General features: G+C 46.3%; 1 protein-coding gene across 2 annotated transcripts in view; it reads right to left on the reverse strand.

Moving 5' to 3' along the window:
* LOC128838139 (guanylyl cyclase C-like) overlaps window positions 1-21,338 on the reverse strand; it is a 145,847-nt gene that overhangs the window by 28,366 nt on the left and 96,143 nt on the right. For both annotated transcript variants that reach the window (XM_054030063.1, XM_054030055.1), the window contains exons 8-17: window positions 19,330-19,468; window positions 17,780-17,865; window positions 16,712-16,823; window positions 14,883-14,964; window positions 11,789-11,894; window positions 10,854-10,916; window positions 10,196-10,267; window positions 9,185-9,289; window positions 8,467-8,553; window positions 3,990-4,122 (exon numbers count right to left, since the gene is read on the reverse strand). In XM_054030063.1, the coding sequence (XP_053886038.1) occupies window positions 3,990-4,122; window positions 8,467-8,553; window positions 9,185-9,289; window positions 10,196-10,267; window positions 10,854-10,916; window positions 11,789-11,894; window positions 14,883-14,964; window positions 16,712-16,823; window positions 17,780-17,865; window positions 19,330-19,468 (985 nt within the window). The remainder of the gene's footprint in view (window positions 1-3,989; window positions 4,123-8,466; window positions 8,554-9,184; window positions 9,290-10,195; window positions 10,268-10,853; window positions 10,917-11,788; window positions 11,895-14,882; window positions 14,965-16,711; window positions 16,824-17,779; window positions 17,866-19,329; window positions 19,469-21,338) is intronic.

Consider the following 21,338-nt stretch of genomic DNA (forward strand, 5'->3'; position numbering starts at 1 on the left):
GAAACCTGTTACTAATATAAAAATAAGAATGCCCATACTGGGTCAGACCAAAGATCCATCTAGCCCAGTATCCTGTCTTCCGACAGTGGCCAATGACAGATGCCCCAGAGGGAATGAACAGAACAGGTAATCCTCAAGTGATCCATCCCGTTGCCCATTCCCAGCTTCTGGCAAACAGAGACTAGGGACACCATCCCAGCTCATCCTGGCTCATAGCCATTGATGGACCTATGCTCCATGAACTTATCTAGTTCTTTTTTAAACCCTATTATAGTCTTGGCCTTCACAACATCCTCTGGCAAGGAGTTCCACAGGTTGACTGTGTGTTGTATGAAAAAAATCCTTCCTTCCATTTGTTTTAAATCAGTTGCCTATTAATTTCATTTGCCGATCCCTAGTTCTTGTGTTATGAGGAGGAGTAAAAAACAGTTCCTTATTCCCAGTCTCCACACCAGTCATGATTTTATAGACCTCTATCATATTCCTCCTTAATCATCTCTTTTCCAAGCTGAAAAATCCCACTCTTATTAATCGCTCCTCATATGGAAGATGTTCCATACCCCTCATCATTTTTGTTGCCAATAATTTCAATAAAATGAATATAAATATGAAATGGGACAATGAGAAAACCCTGAGCGGGAGGAGTGTAACATTTACATTCAGTGCACTTTTCCTAGCCACTAATGTTCCATATTCCTACCTCTATTACTGCAAATGTTTGTGTGTGAATCTAAGAACTTTCTCTTGCCATTCCAGCCCCAGGTTCTCTTCTGTCTCCATATCAGAGATGATACAATATGCGTTTATGACATTCCAGCTGGTAATCATACAAATGATTCCAGTGTCACAATTTCAGGTTTATATCTTCACTCAAAAATCAAGTGGGAGGAGAAGATAGGTGGGGAGAAGAGAGGAATGCTTATTTATACAGAAATACCCCATGATGATTAGCAGAAATAGAAAAAAGATGATGAAGAAAACAGTGAAACCTATAGTTTACAGGAACTCCATCTAAAGAATATAATATATTAAGAATCTCTTTAGAGAATTATTTTAAAATGTAAAAGTTATGTAAATCTATGTAAATGACATGTTAATGTTTGAATTACATCATAGTACATCACAATATATTGTGATATTTCATGTGGACACTCCGCTGTTTTGTGATCAATGGTATCATGGTGTACCTCGTCTCTTTTCTGCCCTGTCACACAATCTCATTGCTGTTGGTGTGTCAGAGTGACTGTCTCCAGGACCGACAAAGGGGGGTGTAGCGGGGCGGCCTGGCTTCCAGGCGCCCCAGGAAGCGATGAGCCAGAACAGCCGCCAGAGTGGGCGGAGCCACCGCGGCCTGTCCCCGCCCCCCGGAAGTCAAGGGGCGGGACAGGAAGTATAAAGGCCAGGCCACAGCGCTCAGTAGCTGGCCGGTGGCGGGAGAGGACAGACGCTGGTGCCCGAGCTCCCGCGGACCTGAGCCTGCCGAGAGCCCGGTATCCTGAGGAGGACTGGCCGAGCCTGCCGAGAGCCCGGTACCCCGAGGAGCGGCCTGAGCTTCCCCCCGCTGAGGGCCCAGAGGGAGCGACAGACCTACCTGGTGCTCGGGGCCCGGAGGAGCCCATGATCTGCGACCCAGCAGACGGAACTCAGGAGGAGCAGGTACCCATGGAGGAGGAGATGGGAAGTGGCCCGGGGATAGCAGACCCCGAACCCATGTCAGTGTGTTGCGGTCAGGATCCCCACTGACTGCGCGGCAGACGGACTGCTGCGGATAGGGCCCCGGGCTGGAACACAGTGGAGTGGGTGGGCCTGTGTTCCCCCCTGCCACCCCGCGCCGGGTGGCAGTCTCTCCTCCTCCTTGTCCAAGGGGCCTGGGCCCCTGACTGACTATTGATTTGCTGCCCCGCCCTGACCTAGGGCCTGGGCTAACCCAAATTGACCTAGTCCCTGCTACAAGGCCTGGGCCACTGACTGACTATTGGTTTGCTGCCCCGCCCTGACTAAGGGCCTGAGTCCTGAACTGTTAATTGTGTGCTCAGTCCCTGCGTAAGGGCCTGAGCTCTGAACTATCAATTGTGTGCTTAGCCCCTACCCAAAGGTCGGGGCCCTAACTGTTATTCACTTTGTAGCGGGGCGGCCTGGCTTCCAGGCGCCCCAGGAAGGGACGAGCCCCACCCCGGAACTACTACAGGGGGGAAGCCAGTACAAGTTACTGGGGCCCAGCAGTCCGGAAGGGGGGCTGGTGCCCGGCTTCCCTGGCTTCCCCCCCTTTCGTTGGCCCTGTTTCACCAGTCCACCCTTGCTGGGGGCCTGGAAAATTTTTTTCACTGGGGCCCAAACCCGCTCTCAGCGGCCCTGACTGTCTCCTTTGAGAAGGAGCAGGGTCCAGTGCACTGTAACTGATCAGCTGCTTCCATGTTGGGTTTCAGAGGGGGCAGTGAGGCTCTAGGGAAAGAGAGAAAGGGCAGGTGAGAGCTGCCTGAGAAAGAAAGGAGAGACCAAGAAACAGATAGGAGCAGCAAAGGAGAGTTGTTGGAGACAGAGAGGAGCAGAGGAAAGCTGGCAAGAGTTACTGGGAGAGAGCTACAGGAGACCGGGAGGGTGGGGGAAAAGATGATGATGGGAGCTGGTACCGAGGGCTGTTGGGAAGACCTGAAGTTGAAGAAAGTTGTTAGTGAGCCCCAGCTAGAGCTAGGGAGCCCTGCCAAGTTGCAGGAAAGCTCGTGCAAAAGCCCCAGGGCAAAGAGGAAAAATCAACTTGGTCAGGGAAAGCTGAGAATGAAACAAGAGGGCTGATGCTGGAGTGTGGATCCCAGGAGCATGGGTAGGACTCACAAGCAAGGAGGCCTGGGGAATTGGAACACTGCGGGGAGCCCTCTTCTACCGGCCTGAATGGAGGGCTGCAGAAAGCCAAGCCCAAAGACAGGAGGGTTGAATCTGGAGAGATGTTCCTTAAGCAGGATAGGACTCACAGGCAGGAAGGCCTGGGAAGTAGAACACTGCAGTGAGCTCTCTTGAGGAAGACCTGACTTGGAAGGCCCTGGTACTAGAGTTGTGGGAGAAAAGCAACTCTGATAACTCTCCAGCATATGGCCTGGAGAGTGGGCCCTGGAACAAGGGCAAAGGAACTGTGAACAGAGTGGTGACTGACTCTTGGGTGGGTGACCTGGAAATGACATCACTGAAGAGCACATGAAAAACTGTTTTGTTTATACCTGCTGTACCTTTGGATTTGGAGAGAATGGGTTTTATCATGAGGGTTATGCAGATTACTGAATGTGTACATGAATACATTGTGCCCACAGGTGGGCTTTTGAATTTGACATTGGGAGAAACTGTGTTTTTTGTATGGCTGGACCAGGAGAAACTGAGGTAGCTGAACTAGTTGTGCTGCAGTCTGCCACTGGGGACCCTTTAGCTGGGGCCACCCTGCCACATGCTGTCAGAGAGCTTTTTCCCTGTAGTTCCTGCCATCTGAACAACCTTCCTGTCTTGCCCTCTCACAAACTCCCCGTGCTTTTCAAATATCAGTTGAAAATATATCTTTCTTTCCTCTCTTCTTTTTACCATTTGCTTACTTTTTCCTTCTGCCATTACTTCTCTCTGTGACTATATTATTTAACTCAGTAAAATGTTTTCAGACACAGTTTGTATGAAGGGTGCGATACAAAATAAAGTTGTATTGCATGTCATGCATTCATTTCTCTGTACTCAGTACATCTAAGACATAATAGATCACGGGATATCATGTAGCTTTTTAGAGAGTAAACATTAAAAAGTCTCAGTGGACTAAGAAAATCTAACTTTCCACAACATTATACTGAGTATGTGTTAGACAAATCAATAAGTTTACTTTTGCATAGAAACATACATATTGCTTTCACTTAAACCTATTTCCCCACATGCTGTAGTTTGGCCTAATAGTCCCACAATCTTATTCCAGGGCTGGGAAGAAGATGTGAAGAATTGGGATTGGGACTATTTTTGCATACCTTTCCTTGGAGGAAGAATGGAATTGCAGCCAAAATCAGTAATTTTCACCACCATGCGGCTGTCCACTACACAGTTTGTGGACTTGAGGCGGCCATGGACCTCAGTTTTGCTTGAGTGCAGGTAGGACATTCCCTGTGAGAAAAAGAGAGAGTGAGACTGTTTGTGATTGCTACCAAAATTAGTAAGAATGTGAAGGTTCATCATGAAATATATCTAGGTACTTACGTGGCCCTCATCAGCATAGTATCTGAGCATGTCACAATTATTAAAAGAATTTTATCCGCACTACACCCCTATGAGGTAGAGAACTAATTTACCAAAGGGGATTTTCCAAGGTCAAATTAGATGTCTGTGGTAGAGCTCAGAAATGAAGCTAGGTCTCTAGAGTTCCAGGCCAGTGCCTTAACCAGACTATCCTTCTTTCCAACTAACGCTGTCTGATACTGTGATGTGCTTCTTGACAGTGCTAGATCTGCTGTGTTTGGGAAATTTATTTCCTCCAAGTGAAGTTCATTGAATTTGCAACAACTGCTTTTATGGTATTTTTAATAAAGGTTACAGTTTTGTATAAGTATTTTACAACCCTAAAAATGTGGCTGGGGAAATGTTCTAGTTTTTTATTTTATAAAGAATGAGCACCTTAGCTAAATGAAAAATCCCCATAACTGACAAAAGTATTAGAAATGTTTCCTTTCTGTAGACATAAATCTACAAGTGGGACTCATAATCAGCAGCACTTGAGAAGGTCTGATTCTCCGAAGCAGAGGGCAGCTGAAGGATCAATGCAGAGATTACTGGATGACATTCTATGGCCTATGTAATGCAGGATGCCAGGTTAGATGATCATAAAGGTCCTTTATGATCTTACAATTTTTGAATCTATATACGCTAGTCAATACATAGCCCACAGACTGCAGGTATTAACTTCAGAGGTGAATCTTCCAGTTCCCTCAGGATGCAGGTTAAGCTAATTAAGATGTTTTTAGACTCCAGCTTTCTGAACTCTTTCTCTGACGCACATACTTGCAGACATGTAATTTGCACCCCTTTATTCATCACTTCTGAATTTGGCCCACTTAGTCTAGGACTGTCAAAGATGGCATATCTGTCTGGAAGAGCGATGTAGCAGGAGAAACAACTGGTAGGTAGGTGTAAATTTAAGTAGGTGGCGTACAATTTATACCTATTTACAGTTCCCAATAGTTGGTTTTTCCTTCTACACCTCTCTCTTCCGGCCCTTTGATATGTAAAATGCAATCTGTATGCTGAGGAGGCTAGAAGGTGTATATGACATCAGTTTAGATCCCCTCTGAATTTGGCCCCATAATTTTAAACACACACATTCAAATGTCATCCTCAAGGATGACAGATGGTAATCATGAATGTGGATTATACCAATTGAGTGATCATAATCACAGGGTGTGACATGCTGCTCTTTCACAAGAGAGAACTGTGCTTTGCTTACAGTAGGGGAAGAGTCAGGTAGTGTTGAGACTATATGTAATAATGTGTGTCCAAAGGAACCACTTCTTAACGCTGCTGCTACTCCCATGCAGCCCTGCTGACACCACCTAGTGTAGAGAGCCTACAACGGCAGGCCCTTCTGCAAGCTTCAGGGCCCACTTTCTGCTTCTGCATCTCGTGTGTACTCCTGCTGACACCAACCCAGGGAGCAAATCCACTAGAGCAGAAACTCCTCACCAGTTTTGGCCTCCTACGAGATGATTCAATGATACTGTGGTCTACATGTGACAGAACTCCCTTGTCTTCAAGTTGGGGAGCTGGTGTGTCTGAGAAGGCTTTCTCTTCCACCGCCATCCTTTTTACTGGGGAAGTGGGTTTGGAAGCAGAAAGCCTGGTTAAGCAGACGGGTGAGAGTTTCAAAATTGCCTGAGTGAGTTAGGAGCACAAATTCCATTGACTTTCAGGGAGGTTTGTGCTCCTGTATCTCTTAAGGACAAATCAATGGGAGTTAGATGGCTTGGCGCTTTTGAAAATCCAAGTAGGTGCCTCTCTGCATCTTTAGGTACATCTCTACCCCGATATAAGGCTGTCCTCGGGAGCCAAAAAATCTTACCGCGTTATAGGTGAAACGGCGTTATATCAAACTTGCTTTGATCCACCGGAGTGCACAGCCCTACCCCCCTGGAGCGCTGCTTTACCGCGTTATATCCAAATGTGTGTTATATGGGGTCACGTTATATCGGGGTAGATGTGTACCTAAATACCTTTTAAAATATAGCCCCAAGGCACTTTTGAAGATCCCATCCTTCAGCTTTAATTCTGACCAAGCCCTTTCGACGGGGCCATTTTTCTGATATGGTACAAAAATATTGTATTCAGCTGCACAATCCTTCAGCTTATTTAACAATGCCCCTTGTTTAACAAGCAACAGCCTTGCAAGAGCAACATTTGCCCTTGTGCCCATAAGGCTCAATGACTGTAATTTCTTTGTATGAGGGCTTTTGTCAGGTCTTTTCAGTGACTTGCAGCTAGAACAGAATATAGATGTGCCAGTCCTGGGGCTCTGTGATATGTGCTGAAGAAGGTGCCAGTCCTTGGACCTGTCATGAGTCTGCAGAGGCAGCAGGCACTGACTCAAAACTACCTCTGCTGCTGGAGCCTGCACTGTCTCCTCCACACCGCCAGGGGCTGCTACAGTGGCAGCAGCTGCTTCCTGCTCTCTTTCTGGACACAACTAGAAGGGAATCAATAAAGATAGCACCAGCTGCCTGGCACAGAAACAATGAGCTGCAAGAGGCATCAGGCCCTGCACCAGCTCTCAGGGTCAGCTGAGGAGCTGGGGAAGCAGAAGGCAGAATTCACAGGTTGGGTAGCAGTCAGGGAGGCAGGAATTGGGGTGCGGGGGAACAAGAGCTGGTGATGGAGGGTGCAGGGTTGCAAGAATTGGGTGTTGGATTAGTGAATTGCAGGAAGTAGCAATTGGGTCTGAGGGATGCATGAGCTGGGTATTGAGGGAAATGGGAGGTGGCAGGCAGTGAAGCAGGAGACGGATTTAAGCAGAGAAGGAGCTGTTGGGATAAAAGTAGGGAATTTGTGTGTGTGCATGAGGGTCAGGTGAGGTGATGACAGCAGAGTGGTGTATGGTAGGGTGACCAGACGTCCCGATTCTATCAGGACTGCCCTACTATTTACTTGTTTGTCCCGCGTCCTGACCGATGTTCAGTCGGGACGTGAATTGTCCCGATATTTTGCGCACAGGCGGAGGGGGCTCGCGCAGGGCTGGAGCACCCATGGAGAAAAAATTAGCAGGTGCTTAGCACCCACCGGCAGCTAAGCTCCGTCCCTCCTCCCCACTGGCGGCCTCTGCTGATCCACTCCTCTCCTGCCCTCCCAGCACCTCCTGAACATTGTGGATCAGCTGTTCAGTGGCAGCAGCATGCAGGAGGCGCTGGGAAGATTGGTGAGGAGCGGGGATGGGGCACGCTCAGAATCAGGGACGAGGTGGAATGGGGACATGAAGTGGGGTGGGGGTGAGGCCTTGGGGGAAGGGGTCAAGTGGGGGCATGGCCAGGGGCGGGAAGAGGGGGGGCAGAGGTGGGCCAATGAGAGCAATGGAGCCAGTGCTTGGGGCTGGGGCAGCATACAGATCCGCCTAGCCGTTCCTCCGCCTAGGAGCAGCAGGGATGTGTCGCTGCTTCCAGGGAGCCACAAGGAGCCAGGTAGGGAGCCTGTTGGCCCCACGCCACCCAGACTATAAACAGGACTTTCAGTGAAAATCAGAAATGCTGGTTTACTGAAATTTCCGGCTGGTAAGGTGCCGGATAACACAGCTTTTAGTGTATGTAGTGAAGGTTACTTAAAACCAGCCTTGATTTCAGTGCAGGATGAATTTCTTCCCAGGCTAATTTGCCCTCACTTCCTGAAATGGTTACACCTAGTACTAGTAGTGAGTTTTACCATGAACACAAGAATGGCCATACTGGATCAGACCCAAGATCCATATAGCCCAGTATCCTGTCTTTCGACAGTGGCCAATGCCAGGTGCCCCAGAGGGAATGAACAGAACAGGTAATCACCAAATGATCCATCCTCTGTCACCCATTCTCAGCTTCTGATAAACAGAGGCTAGGGATACCATCCCTGGCCATCCTGGCTAATAGCCATTGAAAGATTTACATTTAAAAGATTAACTACGGTGTTCATTTAAAAAACAAACCCTATTCTGTTCTTTTTGATACAAGATGGTGCGAGTCTACCATTCTGAACAAACACTGGAGTTTTCCTTTAAGCAGCTTGCCCAACGCCACACACCATAAATCAGCAGCAGAGCTAGGAATAGAATTTAGGGCTCCAAGTACCTAAATCCCTTCTCTAGCCACTAGACCGTACCTTTTCTCTTGGTAACCTAAATCATATATTATGTTAGGCCTTGTCACCTATAGCTACCCACTATGTAAGTTTTATAGCATGTGGACAGGTTTATAAATGCTTCATTGCCACCAATTCACTTACCTTGGCAATATCATACATGACAGAGATTTTAAACTCCCAGTCCATGAAGGTGCCATCTGGGTAGGAGATCTTATCATTTAAGACATCCTGGGAGGACAAGAAGGAGACAAAGGGGCTGATCTATAGCAAGGAAACAGCCGGGGAAGGCATAGCTTTGTAATGTTAACAAAGCTCTGAATCACACAGCCTTTTGGCCAATGACTAAAAAGGGGTACCCCTCTGTTTTACTTAAGAAGGACATAAATTATGACAGACACTGGGTTACTTGGAGGCTAGGGAATGGAATATAAGTTTGTCCTACACAGCAACTACAAAAAGGTGAGAATCTAACTTCTAGCCACTGTGGTTTCCAGTAGCAAAAATGAGCCTCTGTGAATGTTTGCCTACATGAACACTGCGCAAAACCTAGCAAGACATTCTGACTTGTCTGTCATTGCATCCTTTAATTATGAGAGTGATCCAAAGCCAAGTGAAGTCAATGAGAGTCTTTCCATTGACTCAGGAGCAATGCCAGTTTACACCTGCTGAGGATCGACTCCAGGCAGGAGAAGGGAGAGGAGCAGAAGAGAAGTCAGTGATATTATTTCAGTACATCTATGAAGTAATATTACTGACTTCACTTCTGCTCCTCTTCCTTCTCTCGCCCTAGGACCCAGCCGTCTGGCAGGTTAGCATTTCCTTTTACAAACTGGTAAGAGGGGCTTGCACAGTTATTTACCCGCAATGATCCTCTCTCACAGTATTCAATCACCCCAAAGATCATCGTGTCCATCTTCACTGTGCCATAGAACTTTGTCAGGTTGTAATAGTCGATCTGGAGGAGCTAGAGCAAAAATAATGTATCCATTAAAAACAGTGTGGGAGCCAAAATTAAGTCTGATGCTGTGAAGGGGCTCTCAATCCCAGACCCTGATATGATGTGTGGGTTCTCTGTGTGCAGGTGTGTGAGAACCAAAGTGGATGATTGCTGAAGGGTAGCTCTCATTCCAGAGCCTTCTGATCTAGGAGATAAGCATGGGGAGTGACTGTTTACTGTATTCCAAACTCCGCTGTCTCCATTACTGCCTCTGCAGGAGAACCTCACAGTTTCACACCCTGGACACGGATACCCATTATAAATGACTGAATGTTGCAAATTATTTAGTAAATGAACAAATAATAAAAATATGAGGATCTTGCATGATAGTATGTACTTTGTTCATTTAGTTAGGCTATTGCAGTTTCATTTAAATTACTTATAATACTTTACAATGTATCTGTCCCTAATGTAAAAATGTACTTAATTTTTTTAAAAATATACTATGAAGTATTAAAGCCAAATTAAACCCTAATATAGGGTATAACTCTGTGAAAGTTAATGGAGATGTATTTGTATACAGCGGAGATGCATTTAGCCCTTAGTAATAGGAGATTTGACTACAACACTCCACTATTAAATGATTGGTATGAAGTGAGGAAAGAGAGAGCATCATTTTTAGCATTGATTATAAAAATGTGGATTAACAAGGTTCTATCAAGTTCATGAGCGATCTCAGTCATCCTCAACTTCAATGACTTGCAGTGCAGAATCAGAACTGTACAGAAGCCCCCCCCATAAGAAACAGAGGGGCCCTCAGGCTACAGTAGCCTGTGGGATGGACATACACACACACACATGGATTTGGGGGTATGAGTTCACTAATTAGTTTCCTTCACTCTGTAGTGTCTAGCTGCTACATGAAAGAGTTACCTTGTTCAGTTCTATCTTTTGTTTCTCTGTGAAATTCCCATCATTGTGTTTGAGATCTTTCAGGATCACCACCTGGAAAGAAAAAAACAACTGGAAGGAAACCATAGCAGTTGCACAACAACAATCTGTGCTCCCCTAAACTACTTCTGGTATTTGAGTATATCCTTATCCACTAATAAGTAATGGAGTTATATTACTTTTCACAAGATTTACCAAGTTGTCCTGGAACAGACTAAGGGGCTGATCTTTCAAACCCTTCATTCACATGAGTGACCTTACTCAGGCAAAAAGTTCAACTGAAATTCAGGGGATTTCACACAGAAATAAGAGTCCTCCTTTCCCCATCTAGTCCACTAATTTATCTCATGCCACATCATATCAGGCCAGTGGTCTATTATGTCCTGGATCCTGCCTCTTGCCATTCTGGACCATGCCAGTGGTTCATTGAGTCCAATATTCTGTCTCTGGCAGTTGCTAATACAAGGGGGCCTCAAAGGAAAATGAATGCCTCACCCCTTCCATAAACTCACCAGTTTAGCAAGGTTAGATGAGAATGGGGGTGGCACTGCTTCCTGATCTCTGAAGAGAATCAACTGCCTTTCACAGAAGCCTCTCACTAAAGAAGGGAAGGGGAGCAGAGATGCTGTGCCCATTTTACCTTCTTGTCATATTTGGCTTGGCGCAGTCTCTGGATTGTGTCACGCCTCTTGTCTTCATCAATCTGGGGAACAAAGAAGACCCATTAGCCAGCAATTATAACATACTAACCCCACCCTGGCAGGCACCAGACTGCAGAGAGAAAAATAATGCCAAAGTATGGTACTGTCTGCATGGGTGTGTCTCTCTTTAGAGCCCAACTAAATCCCAGAGCAGGGGTCAGCAACCTCTGGCACGCGGCTCACCAGAGTAAGCACCCTGGTGGGCCAGCCCAGTTTGTTTATGTGCTGCATTAGCAGGTTCGGCCGATCGTGGTGCCCACTGGCCGCGGTTCGCCGCTCCAGGCCAATGGGGGTGGCGGGAAGCCGCGGCCAGCACATCCCTCAGCCCACGCCACTTCCTACAGCCCCCATTGGCCTGCAGCGGCAAACCGTGGCCAGTGGAGCCGCGATCGGCCGAACCTGCTGACATGGTGAGCTGCATGCCAGAGGTTGCTGACCCCTGACCCAGAGCATGCAATCACCATACATGCGACTCCCATATGCCATCAGGGTCTCTTCCCCTGATCAATACTATTGGCCTGTGATTTACAGACAAAACAAGGATCAACCCCTTCCTGAAAAGGGATGTCATTTGTGATACTAATGATGAGGGAACCCAATGGAAGAGCCTGGAAAGAAATACCCTGCCTGTTTCACAGTCGTACAAAGAACTTGTACTTGCTGTATTAAGTGGGGAAGTTACTGGGGATTAATCTCATTCCTCTTCTGTACAGTGCGTAGCAGGTGAAAAGACAGTGAACCAGTTTTAACAGATAATTCTACCATTGTCAGAGCCCAAGCAGTAGTCACCATTTGTCTAACACTAAACCTTGATAGTGCAGAGACTCTGAGCCCCCACAACCCTCCCTCCGTGGGGATATCTTGTTTCTCCTACCTTCAGACTGACGTGGCTTGTCTCATTGGTCTCCAGAGGCAGGATCTTGTCAGGTGGTATGTGAGACCATTTCTTCTGCCGAAGTGCAATATCTCTCCTGTACTTCCTGTGAAAGAAGCAAACCTGTTTAAGATCATCCTATCAAACAACTGGAATCCATACTGCTGAGTGCGGTGAGGAATCTTGGAGTACTAGAGAGAATCCTGCGCACCAGCTCCTGCACTCTCTTCTTCATGCATTCCTGGAGAGCCTGCTCCTACAGCTCCCAGCTTTGAGGCCTGGAAGGGAGAAATACCCTCTCCATCACATTCTCCTTTTCCCCCTGATCCTAGGAAAGTCTGGTCTCTCTGAGGTTTCAGCACTATAGATTTGAAGGGGTCAATGCTGGCAGATTGCTGCCTAATTCTTCACATTTACACCCAGGGAAAGACAATGCAAGTTACTGCAGAATGAGTCTGCAGTAGCTTATTCTGTTTACTTTTCTGTGTTATTGAACATCCTCTGAAGGCAATCCCAGAGGCAAACATGGATCAGATGAGCCCCTGGCAGCAAGGCTCTGGCAGAAATGAATTGTGCTATCCAGGAAAAGCAGGAAGCTAATGGGGAGGCAGCAGAATGAAGTAAGGTGACTTCTTGTAGAGGGCCTTTCCCTCTGGCAGATTTCCTGATTATACTGGGGAATAATCCTTGGAATTGGGGCATGGAATCCCCTGTCTTTTCTGCAGGAATGTCCTCCCTCAACAGAAGAATTGTAAGAAAACAGGAAAACAATTCATTGGAATTTCCACTCTTCTATGCAGGTTACACCTGTATAAAAAACATGGGCACCACAGATTGGTTAGTGGAATGCTGACAAATCCTGAACAGTGATTGGCTGCTGGAGAATGCTCTGGAACACTGAAGATCCTAGGATGCTGACTGACATCAATATTTTATGTTTCTAACATATTTTAACTGCCATTGCGAAGGGGAGAGGGAGGAAATGTCCATTTTTAGCTGTAAATGTTTTTTCTGATTTTAGTCTGGAATGTTTAGTTGCATTTGAACCATCATAATTTGCCAAAAGGAGCACCAATCAAAGTGCTAGACAGTTATGAGATCATGGGGCTCTAGTTATATGGGTCTCACTGTATCTCTCCTGAATTCCCCACATGAAGCTCTAATAGCATTCAAGAACAGAGAGATATCATAAGGGAGAAATTTCAAGATGGTTAGGAAAACATTAAATTGTGGGAAATTCCCATTTCATAATCTTAACTAGAAAATTCTATGAACTATCAATAAATAAGGCAACTAATCCCAGTAGAAAAGAAAGATCCATTTGACGTGTTAGTACCTAAGCACTTATTGGACTGGAATGACATTTCCAATGTCTAATACTGGTTTTGTGTTTTTTGAGGACTCTGGATTGATTTGTTTACTTGGAAGTCAGAACTACCCAGAAAAGTATGGATAGTTTAGGAACTCCACACACTGGGTGATATATAAGAAATGATTGGAGCTCTGGTTCATTTTCTTGCCTAATGGATCCTTAGGAGTATTATTATCATCAAGATATAAGACTTACTAGAGCAGGAAATTACTGCACAATTGAAACTAGGGTCAGAAGACCTCAGTTTAGGTAGACTGCTTGTGGAGCTTGGCTATATTGATGGGAAGAGCAAAATCAGTTATTAATCAGGACATTAACTGGCTGACAAAAGAGAATGGCATTGTCATGTCTCTCTTCTTCCTTGAGAATTATGAGGTAATCCACTGCATCATCTGAATTAGCTAGGATTGTGAAGTTTGGTAACATTTCTACATGCAAAGCATACATTCTTTGGAAAAAAAATAGCAAGAATTGATTCTGAGGAATCCCCAGGAATTTCTTCTGCATTGGAGGCTCTCAGAGACCACCGAGATGGGTGTGGCATAAAACTCTAAATGGAATTCAACAATTGATATCTTTGCCATCAATAGATTCATTGGAATAGATTCAGGTGGCACCTTTTGGCAGCAGTACAAAGTGTCTGGAAATAGCCTTTTGTCAAATTTCTGGTAGCTCTTCAACAAATAAACAAATGCAGATTAACTTTATCAGTCTGTTGGCATGTTTGTTCTTAGGTTTGGGAACAATGAGCTCTTCTGTTTCTTGGGTACAGCTGGGCATCCAAGTGTGGACTGACTACATCAACTTGGATTCTTATCTCATGAAAACTGTTAACTAGCAAGGAGAACACATCACATCAAAATGACAATGGTTAAAGTGTGCTACCAATCAGGTTTTCATAGAATCCAATTTTCTTGTTGTCTCTGAAGTCCTTTGATCTGTGGAAAAGGAGTCATCTGAGCTACTAAAGGTGGAAGGTCCAGGTAAAATATACATCTCTAAAACCACTGAAAATGATGGTTCTGAGTCCTGTGAATATGAGAGATATATAGATGCACTGGAAATGGGTTGAACTTTTTCTTTGAGAGAATCCTAGAGTGGGTTTCAGTTTCTACTTATCTGATTTTTCCGCCATGATAGAAGCTATACCACAATCTAGTCAGAAAATTTTATCCATAGAAAAAGAATGTGAACTAGCTGCAATGAGGCAAGACAAGTCTGGGAAAATAGTAAGAGATAAAGTGGGTCTAGAAACTGTGGCACCAAAACTTTCTGGTGTTTTTATTTGTGCAATGACACAAGATTGAGTCATCCTTTCAGAATGAACTGTTAAGTCACCAAAAGGGTAAAGAAACATAGTAGAGTAATAGAAAGGGCTAAGTGTGAGCAGTAAGTGAGAAAAAGTCTGAAAGTTGGCCTTTTCCTCACAAAGACACTTGCTAAGTTTGTGTGTGTATGCGAAACAGTGCTTTCTAGTGGGTGGAATAGGCCTGATCATCTGTCACATCTACTACCTGAGCAACTGGATCATTTCTCAAAGCAGGGAGTGCTGAACACAGGTGCCATGCGTGGTGTCTACAACAGAGTGGCACACACAGAGGGAGAAGCCAACAAGAGCCTTGCCGATGGGTGGGAGATAATTGGACGGATTTTCAAGGAGATATCAAACAGCCCAGGCCCAGAAGTAGCAAATGCAGGAGAGAAGAAAGATGAGGCTGGTACCTCAACACCAGCAAAGCGATGATCAGAACCAACACCACGGTCCCTGTGAGTGCAAAGACAGCAATAGTCAGGAAGTGCGGGCCTGCAAAGGAGAGAAATGGGAAAATATACAACCTTAGTGAGAACACTGAACACCTTGTATTAAAAAATACATATTCAGGGCCTCATGAAAAGCCCGTTGAAATCAGTGGAAGATTGGCCTTCAGTTACGAAGGCAGGACATCAGGTCACCAATAAATAAATCAGTCAAGCAGATATGCATGAGGAGTCATGAGGTGTCTCCCTGCCAACCCCCTGAAACATGTGTCTCACTTATAGAAGCCTGCATGATTCCAAACTCACATTTTAATAATGTGATATTTGAAATGGGAGTATTAGAGCACCAGTTTTATTCTTGAGGCTCTGCTACCCTCTTATGGCTACTGACACTATAGCATGCTAAACAGTATTCCACCACGAATTAATATTGTGTATTCTTCCTAAAGAACCAGAATACAATTTATGTTGGAGTGTATAGACCCCATCCAGGGATTGGTAGTGTGGGCGTTAACACTCTGAGCAATAGAAAAATCAAAGGTAAAAGCCCTAATTTCAAGGGATGTCATGGGGAAGAGTAGCAGAATTGCATCACCAATTGCAAATTACACACTATAAAAGGGTTAAGTATCAGGGGGTAGCTGTGTTAGTCTGTATCCACAAAAACAACAAGGAGTCTGGTGGCACCTTAAAGACTAACAGATTTATTTGGGCATAAGCTTTCGTGGGGAAAAAAACCTCAAATGCATTTGAAGAAGTGAGGTTTTTTTACCCACGAAAGCTTATGCCCAAATAAATCTGTTTAGTCTTTAAGGTGCCACCAGACTCCTTGTTGTTTTTATAAAAGGGTGGTGTTCTAGTTATTGAGTTTGGTTAGCTTTCTAGAGGAAAGAGGACATAGCTAGTTAGAACAGTTTTGATGGGAGGTGGATGGTAACAGCAGGGCCGGCTCCAGGCACCAGCCGAGCAAGCTGGTGCTTGGGGCGGCAGTTTGTAGGAGGTGGCATTCCGCCCAATCCTAGGGCGGCACAGCTGCTGGTTGTTGTTGTTGTTGTTCCACTCCGGCCGCCCTGTAGGGGGTGGTGGCATGGAGGACGGGAGCGCCCTGCAGCAAGCCCAGCAGGGCAGCCCGCGTCCTTCCCTCCCAGCCAACTGGAGTGGTGCGGAGCCCTCCCGGCAGGGAGCATGGAGGGAGGGGCCGCGTGGCAGCGCCCCACTGAAGCCCTAGCCGCCCCCCTTCTCTCTCTCGCCCCGCTCCCTTCCCCTTCCCCTGCTAGCTGGGGCACATCTGCAGGGCAGGGAGTCCCCCTGCACCCTGGCTCTGGCTGCGCTGCAGGTTTTTGTTTTGTTTTGTTTTACTTTGCTGTTCTGGCCGCCGCGTTTTTTTTGTTTTTTTTTGTTTTTTTTTTTGCTTGGGGCGTCCAGAAAGCCAGAGCCGGCCCTGGGTAACAGTAACTTAAACTTTGGCTATCTAAAGCCATTTTCTGTTTGAATATATTTGTTTGGAAACTGGCTGGAGGAAGCCTTTTTAAATTCTTGGCTTTGGAAAGCATTTTCGTTTGTTTTGCCTAAGCTGCAAAAAATCTGGTTATATCAGAAGTTCGACTTCTAGATTTGCAGTGGTTCGCTGTTCCTGGCCAATGGGAGTGGCGGAAAGTGGCCCAGCCAATAGGAGCTGCTCCTATTGACATCCCTATGGCAGTTAAGATTGGGTGGCCACATTGCACTGTAAGTGTTATCTTAATGGTGCATGAGCCCCCTCCATTATGAACCAGTTTTAGTAGGTATCTCACCAGTGCTTGGAATATCATTAGGAAGCTTCCGTTTCCTCCAGCTGAAAGATGGGCTGGTAGTCATTGGTTCTGTCTTATTCTGATGAGTGTCATACTGCAGGAGGGTCTTGAACTGTGAGAGAATATAGAAATGAACTTCGTTAATAGCTCTCATGCTCAGTCCCTTTCCTTTGCTTCATCCTCCCATAATGCACTACACAACTTCCAGCAAAATAGACTCATGTCCTCTGCTGCAGTGATGTGTCCCTTCCAGTCTGGGTCATGTTTCTGTTTTTCACATTCTGCCTGTACTACTCCTCTGTCCTCCCCAGAAGTGCAGCAGTCCCACAAAGTCTGGTGTTTTTGACTGCATCAGTCTACCAAGTCATCAGGGTGACTTCTTTCCCCACTTGCCTCATTGTGCTGCTGTGAAGGGGCATGCTCTCAAAATGGCAGAGAGGAGATAAACAAGTTCCCCTGGGCCTGTTCAACACCAACAAGGCACACCTGCAAGGCTTGTTCTGCCTGGAGTGGGGGGGAGCTTAAAAGGGAACACTTGGCCCAGGATGGGGCAGTGAACAGGATGAAGGCTGCCCTGCCTCTGAAAGCCAAGCTAGGCTTACCCAGAGAGACAGCAACAAGCTTCACTTCTCCCAAAGCTGCACAACTGAGCCGCAAAACAACATGCCCGTGAGGAGGGGCTGGAGATAGACCCCCATCTAGACTAAACCCAAAGAGCTGACCCAGGAAGACTGCCTGAGTCCCAGGTCACCCTTACTTTTCTTTAATTTCCCATGGACTCCTGTCTCCCAGAAGGGAAAAAAGAGAGGAGACTTTTCATTTGTTTGTTTGCTCCAAGGATCCCTTGGGCAGCTGCCAGCAGGATGAGAAAGACAGTACAAGGACCTGAAGTGGGGTCTGGAGGGGACTTGAAGGGACCCCTAGCCCCCACACCTGCACACAGACAGCTCTAGTACACCTCCATTTCAGCTCTGGCTATCTCTCTTGTCATAGTCACACTCTAAGCCAGGGCCTCTAGTTCCCCTCTCACAGATCACCACAGAACACCTTCTTAATGGAATTACATACGTGATAGGTATCTACTGATGTATACAATAGAGACAAATTGACATCAAGATCTCCAAATTCATCCAGGGTCACTGGACCCAGTGCACCTGTGGACACAAGGAACAGATCAATGAAGGAGCCTGGCACTATCCCAAGAAGCATTAACATGTGACAAGAAGAGAGGTGTAAATTAAGAGACTTCTGATGTTAGGGTTTTTCTTCCCATTAACCTTCTGCATCTACACAACAGCACCCTTCTTAGCACCCACATCAGCTTATTCAGCCTCTGCTTCTCCCCTATTTCCATACTATTTTTGCTTTAAAATGTGAGTTTGAAATTGGTAAAGGAGTAGATCTGACAATACTGAAGAATGAAGCCTCCCTAACCACAGAAAAGATACAACTCATGTAGCAACCAGTCTGTTTTATTTCCATACACTGATCCTGCCAGTGTGCCTTCAAGGGACCATCTCTAGAGGTGAGAAGGAAACTCTGATTCTATCCTTGGTCTCAAAGTCTGTTAACAAGGAGGGAAATACAGAGATAATTTATGTTCTTTTCTATTGGCTTCACTTGGGCTAGATTTTCATCTTTTGAGGGATAGCTGTTTGGGTCTAATAACCTTGTGTACCTTGCTATTTTAACCATACTTTTTCTTACCCTGCTGCTTTCTTTCTTATGGTGGGGAACACATACATTCCATAACTCAGGATATGTTAATGTTACAGACTAAGGATTTTAGGGTGTAATCTTCAAAAGCACTCAGTGTTGGCCTAATTCTGCTCCCTCTGAAGTCAATGGTGAAATTGATGCTGATGCTTTCTTGGCCAATGTTAGCTGTGGCTGAACGTTATCTACTATACATACTCCCCACACTACTATCCAGGACAATGACAAAAGAAGAACTGGCTACATTTTTGGGGATGAAGCTTAGAGATGGATTTGGTTCAATGTTATGTATACTTCATCCTCATCCAACCTTGTGTCTAGCCTAAAATAAAACCCGGATGCTAGTCAGATGACAGGGAAGAGTCTAATGGACTCTGCAACCCACTTGGATGCCTCACAATTACACATCCTTTGGTTCACCCAGGCTATACTCCCCATATAGACAATTCAGTCCTCTATAACTACATCAGAAAAGTACAATGTAATAAGGCCAGGGAGCTTAACATGTGTCATTTTATTCTGTGCTGACCAGGGAGTGGTCATTTCTGTACCCTTTACACGTCCAGACCAGTGTGAAGAGCCTGCAGCCCAGGAGAGATTCTGGCCCCCAAACACTTTGGTCCTAATTTAAATTTATAAAATGTTTCATTTCTTATTTTGTATGTGATGTATATGGAGGGGGATTCTCTGTGTATGGATATTGGTTAGTCCGTTTCTTCAGTGCTGATTATCATAGTATATTTAGAAACATCAATTGAACAGAACAAGAGGGAAGACAACTCATTGCAGAGTCTGAACCCGTTCAGCAGTAAGAGGACTTCCCCTCATGCCAACCTGGAAAACAAACTCCCTCTCCCCACAGTCCACTCAGTGAGCTGTTGCTCAGAATTGTACTTGATTACCTTGAAATGTGATGTTCCGAAACTGTTGAATGAAATCAGCGGGACTCCCAATTGGCTGTTGGGAGAGCAGAAGTTTCTTCAGGACGTGTCCAAAGAGCAAGACTCCATCCAAATAGCCGACAATATAGTCATTATTCAGCTAGAATAGGGGAAAAAAAGAAGTTGGCAACACAGCCTGTTTATACCTCCATCCAAAACTGCAGCATAGTTGGGAGTATCAGCTCAGGAGAAACTTCAGGAATGGAACAGCAGAAGCTGCTGCAGATCAGAGTGAGGTGCATTGGTAGGGGTGTGTGGGGGATCAGGCTTGGAAAAATAGGATGCTGCAAGGTGGGATTGAGGTGTATAAGCAAAGTGAGGTGGTGGAGCTATAGGTCTGTAGTAAGAGGTACTGCAGGTCAAGATATAAGGTGCAGTGGCAGAACTGGGGAGGCCCAAGGACTGGAATAGCAAGAGGTTCTGTGGGTCAAAAGCATTTTCCAGTAGACACCTCCTGAGAACTATTGATTTCTGAATCTTCCATGCCTTGGGTTTAGTTCACTAGTCTATAATACTTGATGGCGCCTCAAGGTTTCTAGAAGCCTGCAGGGGAGACTTGGTGATATTAAAGGTACATAAGGCACTGGTCCTGCCTGACTTTTTTCTGATGCGACCCAGGTAGCAGAAAGTTGACCCAGAAAAGAAATGCAGCAGCACAACCTCCAAACAACCCTGGATCTGCTGTGACAGTGTAGATGACAGGCCCCAAAAGGGCAGAGCAAGGGCACCCATAAAAAATCACTGAATTACTTTTCATCAGAGTTTATTCTGTTGTTCTGCACCAGAGAGCAGTAGCGATACCATTGCACTTATCCCCAGGGGCACAGAGCAAGGCAACTAAGTCCTGTACCTGTATTGCTCAGCTAGAAACCTGTTACAAGAGGCTCTCCCACCTCCAAATCCCCCACCTATTCTCCTTTGGGAGCAAGGTGCGTCATCTCTGTCTTCCCACAACCCCCCCAAATCACAATTGCAGACCCTTCCTTTTTCCCCGGGCTTCCTCTGTAGTGTAGCAGAGTTTCTGTCTCTCAGCCCTTGTTTTCCCCACAGTCTGTGTCTCTGAAACCTGGCCACTGCTCCTTTTTCCCCCACAGCCCCACCACATCTATAAATCCGGCCTGAATTATGTAGTATAGCTACTGTAGAAAGCATCTCATAGACTTTACAGTCACCCCAAAACTTGAGGTACAGTCCATATTTTCTACTCCTGAGGGTATTCTGTGCCAAAAAATTAAAAATTCTGTACACGCTATATTAAAATTCTGCAAATTGTGCTTGTCAAATAAATGTGGAGGCTCCAGCATGGCATTGGGGAGCACAGGCCACTGGCTGCACAGAAGTGGGAGATCACTGTGCAGCTCCCCCCGGACATGGACTCAGCAGTGAGGCTGCACCCAACCCTGACACAGCGCAAGGACCAGGCCTGCCCCAGAAACACCCCAAGGCCTGCCCCTCCATGCCAGGTGTGCCAGGTGTGGGCAGGCAGGCTCAGCAAGGCAGGATGCAAGTGTGGAGGGCTTAGCATGGGGGGATCCAGGTGTGGGTTAAGAGGGTTCTGTGTGGGGAATCTGGGTGTGGGTTGCTCAGTGGGGGAGCTGTGTGCAGGCAGGATCTGGATGCACAGGGGCTTGTTGGGGGGTTCTGGGTGCAACAGTAATGGGACTGTACTGGGTGAAGCGGGTTGGTGCTCAGCAGGGAGGGTCTGAGTGTGTGGGCACGGGATAGAGCTCAGCACAGGGGTCTGGGTGTGGGGGCTCAGTAGAGGGGTCCAGATGCTGGGGGAGTGGGGTTCAGTTGGTTTGGGATCCAGGTGCAGCTGGTTGGGGCTCAGTAGGGTGAGGATCTGGGTGTGGGTGGTCTTCGGGGTGGTCCAGGTGCAGGGGGAGTGGGGCTTGTCGTGGGGGTTCTGGGTGCAGGCGTAAGGTGAGGCTCAGAGGGAGGGTCTGGGTATGAGAGGGGTCTGGATGCAC

The sequence above is a fragment of the Malaclemys terrapin genome, chromosome 1, assembly GCF_027887155.1.
Source record: "Malaclemys terrapin pileata isolate rMalTer1 chromosome 1, rMalTer1.hap1, whole genome shotgun sequence".
NCBI classification, from domain to species: Eukaryota; Metazoa; Chordata; order Testudines; family Emydidae; genus Malaclemys; species Malaclemys terrapin.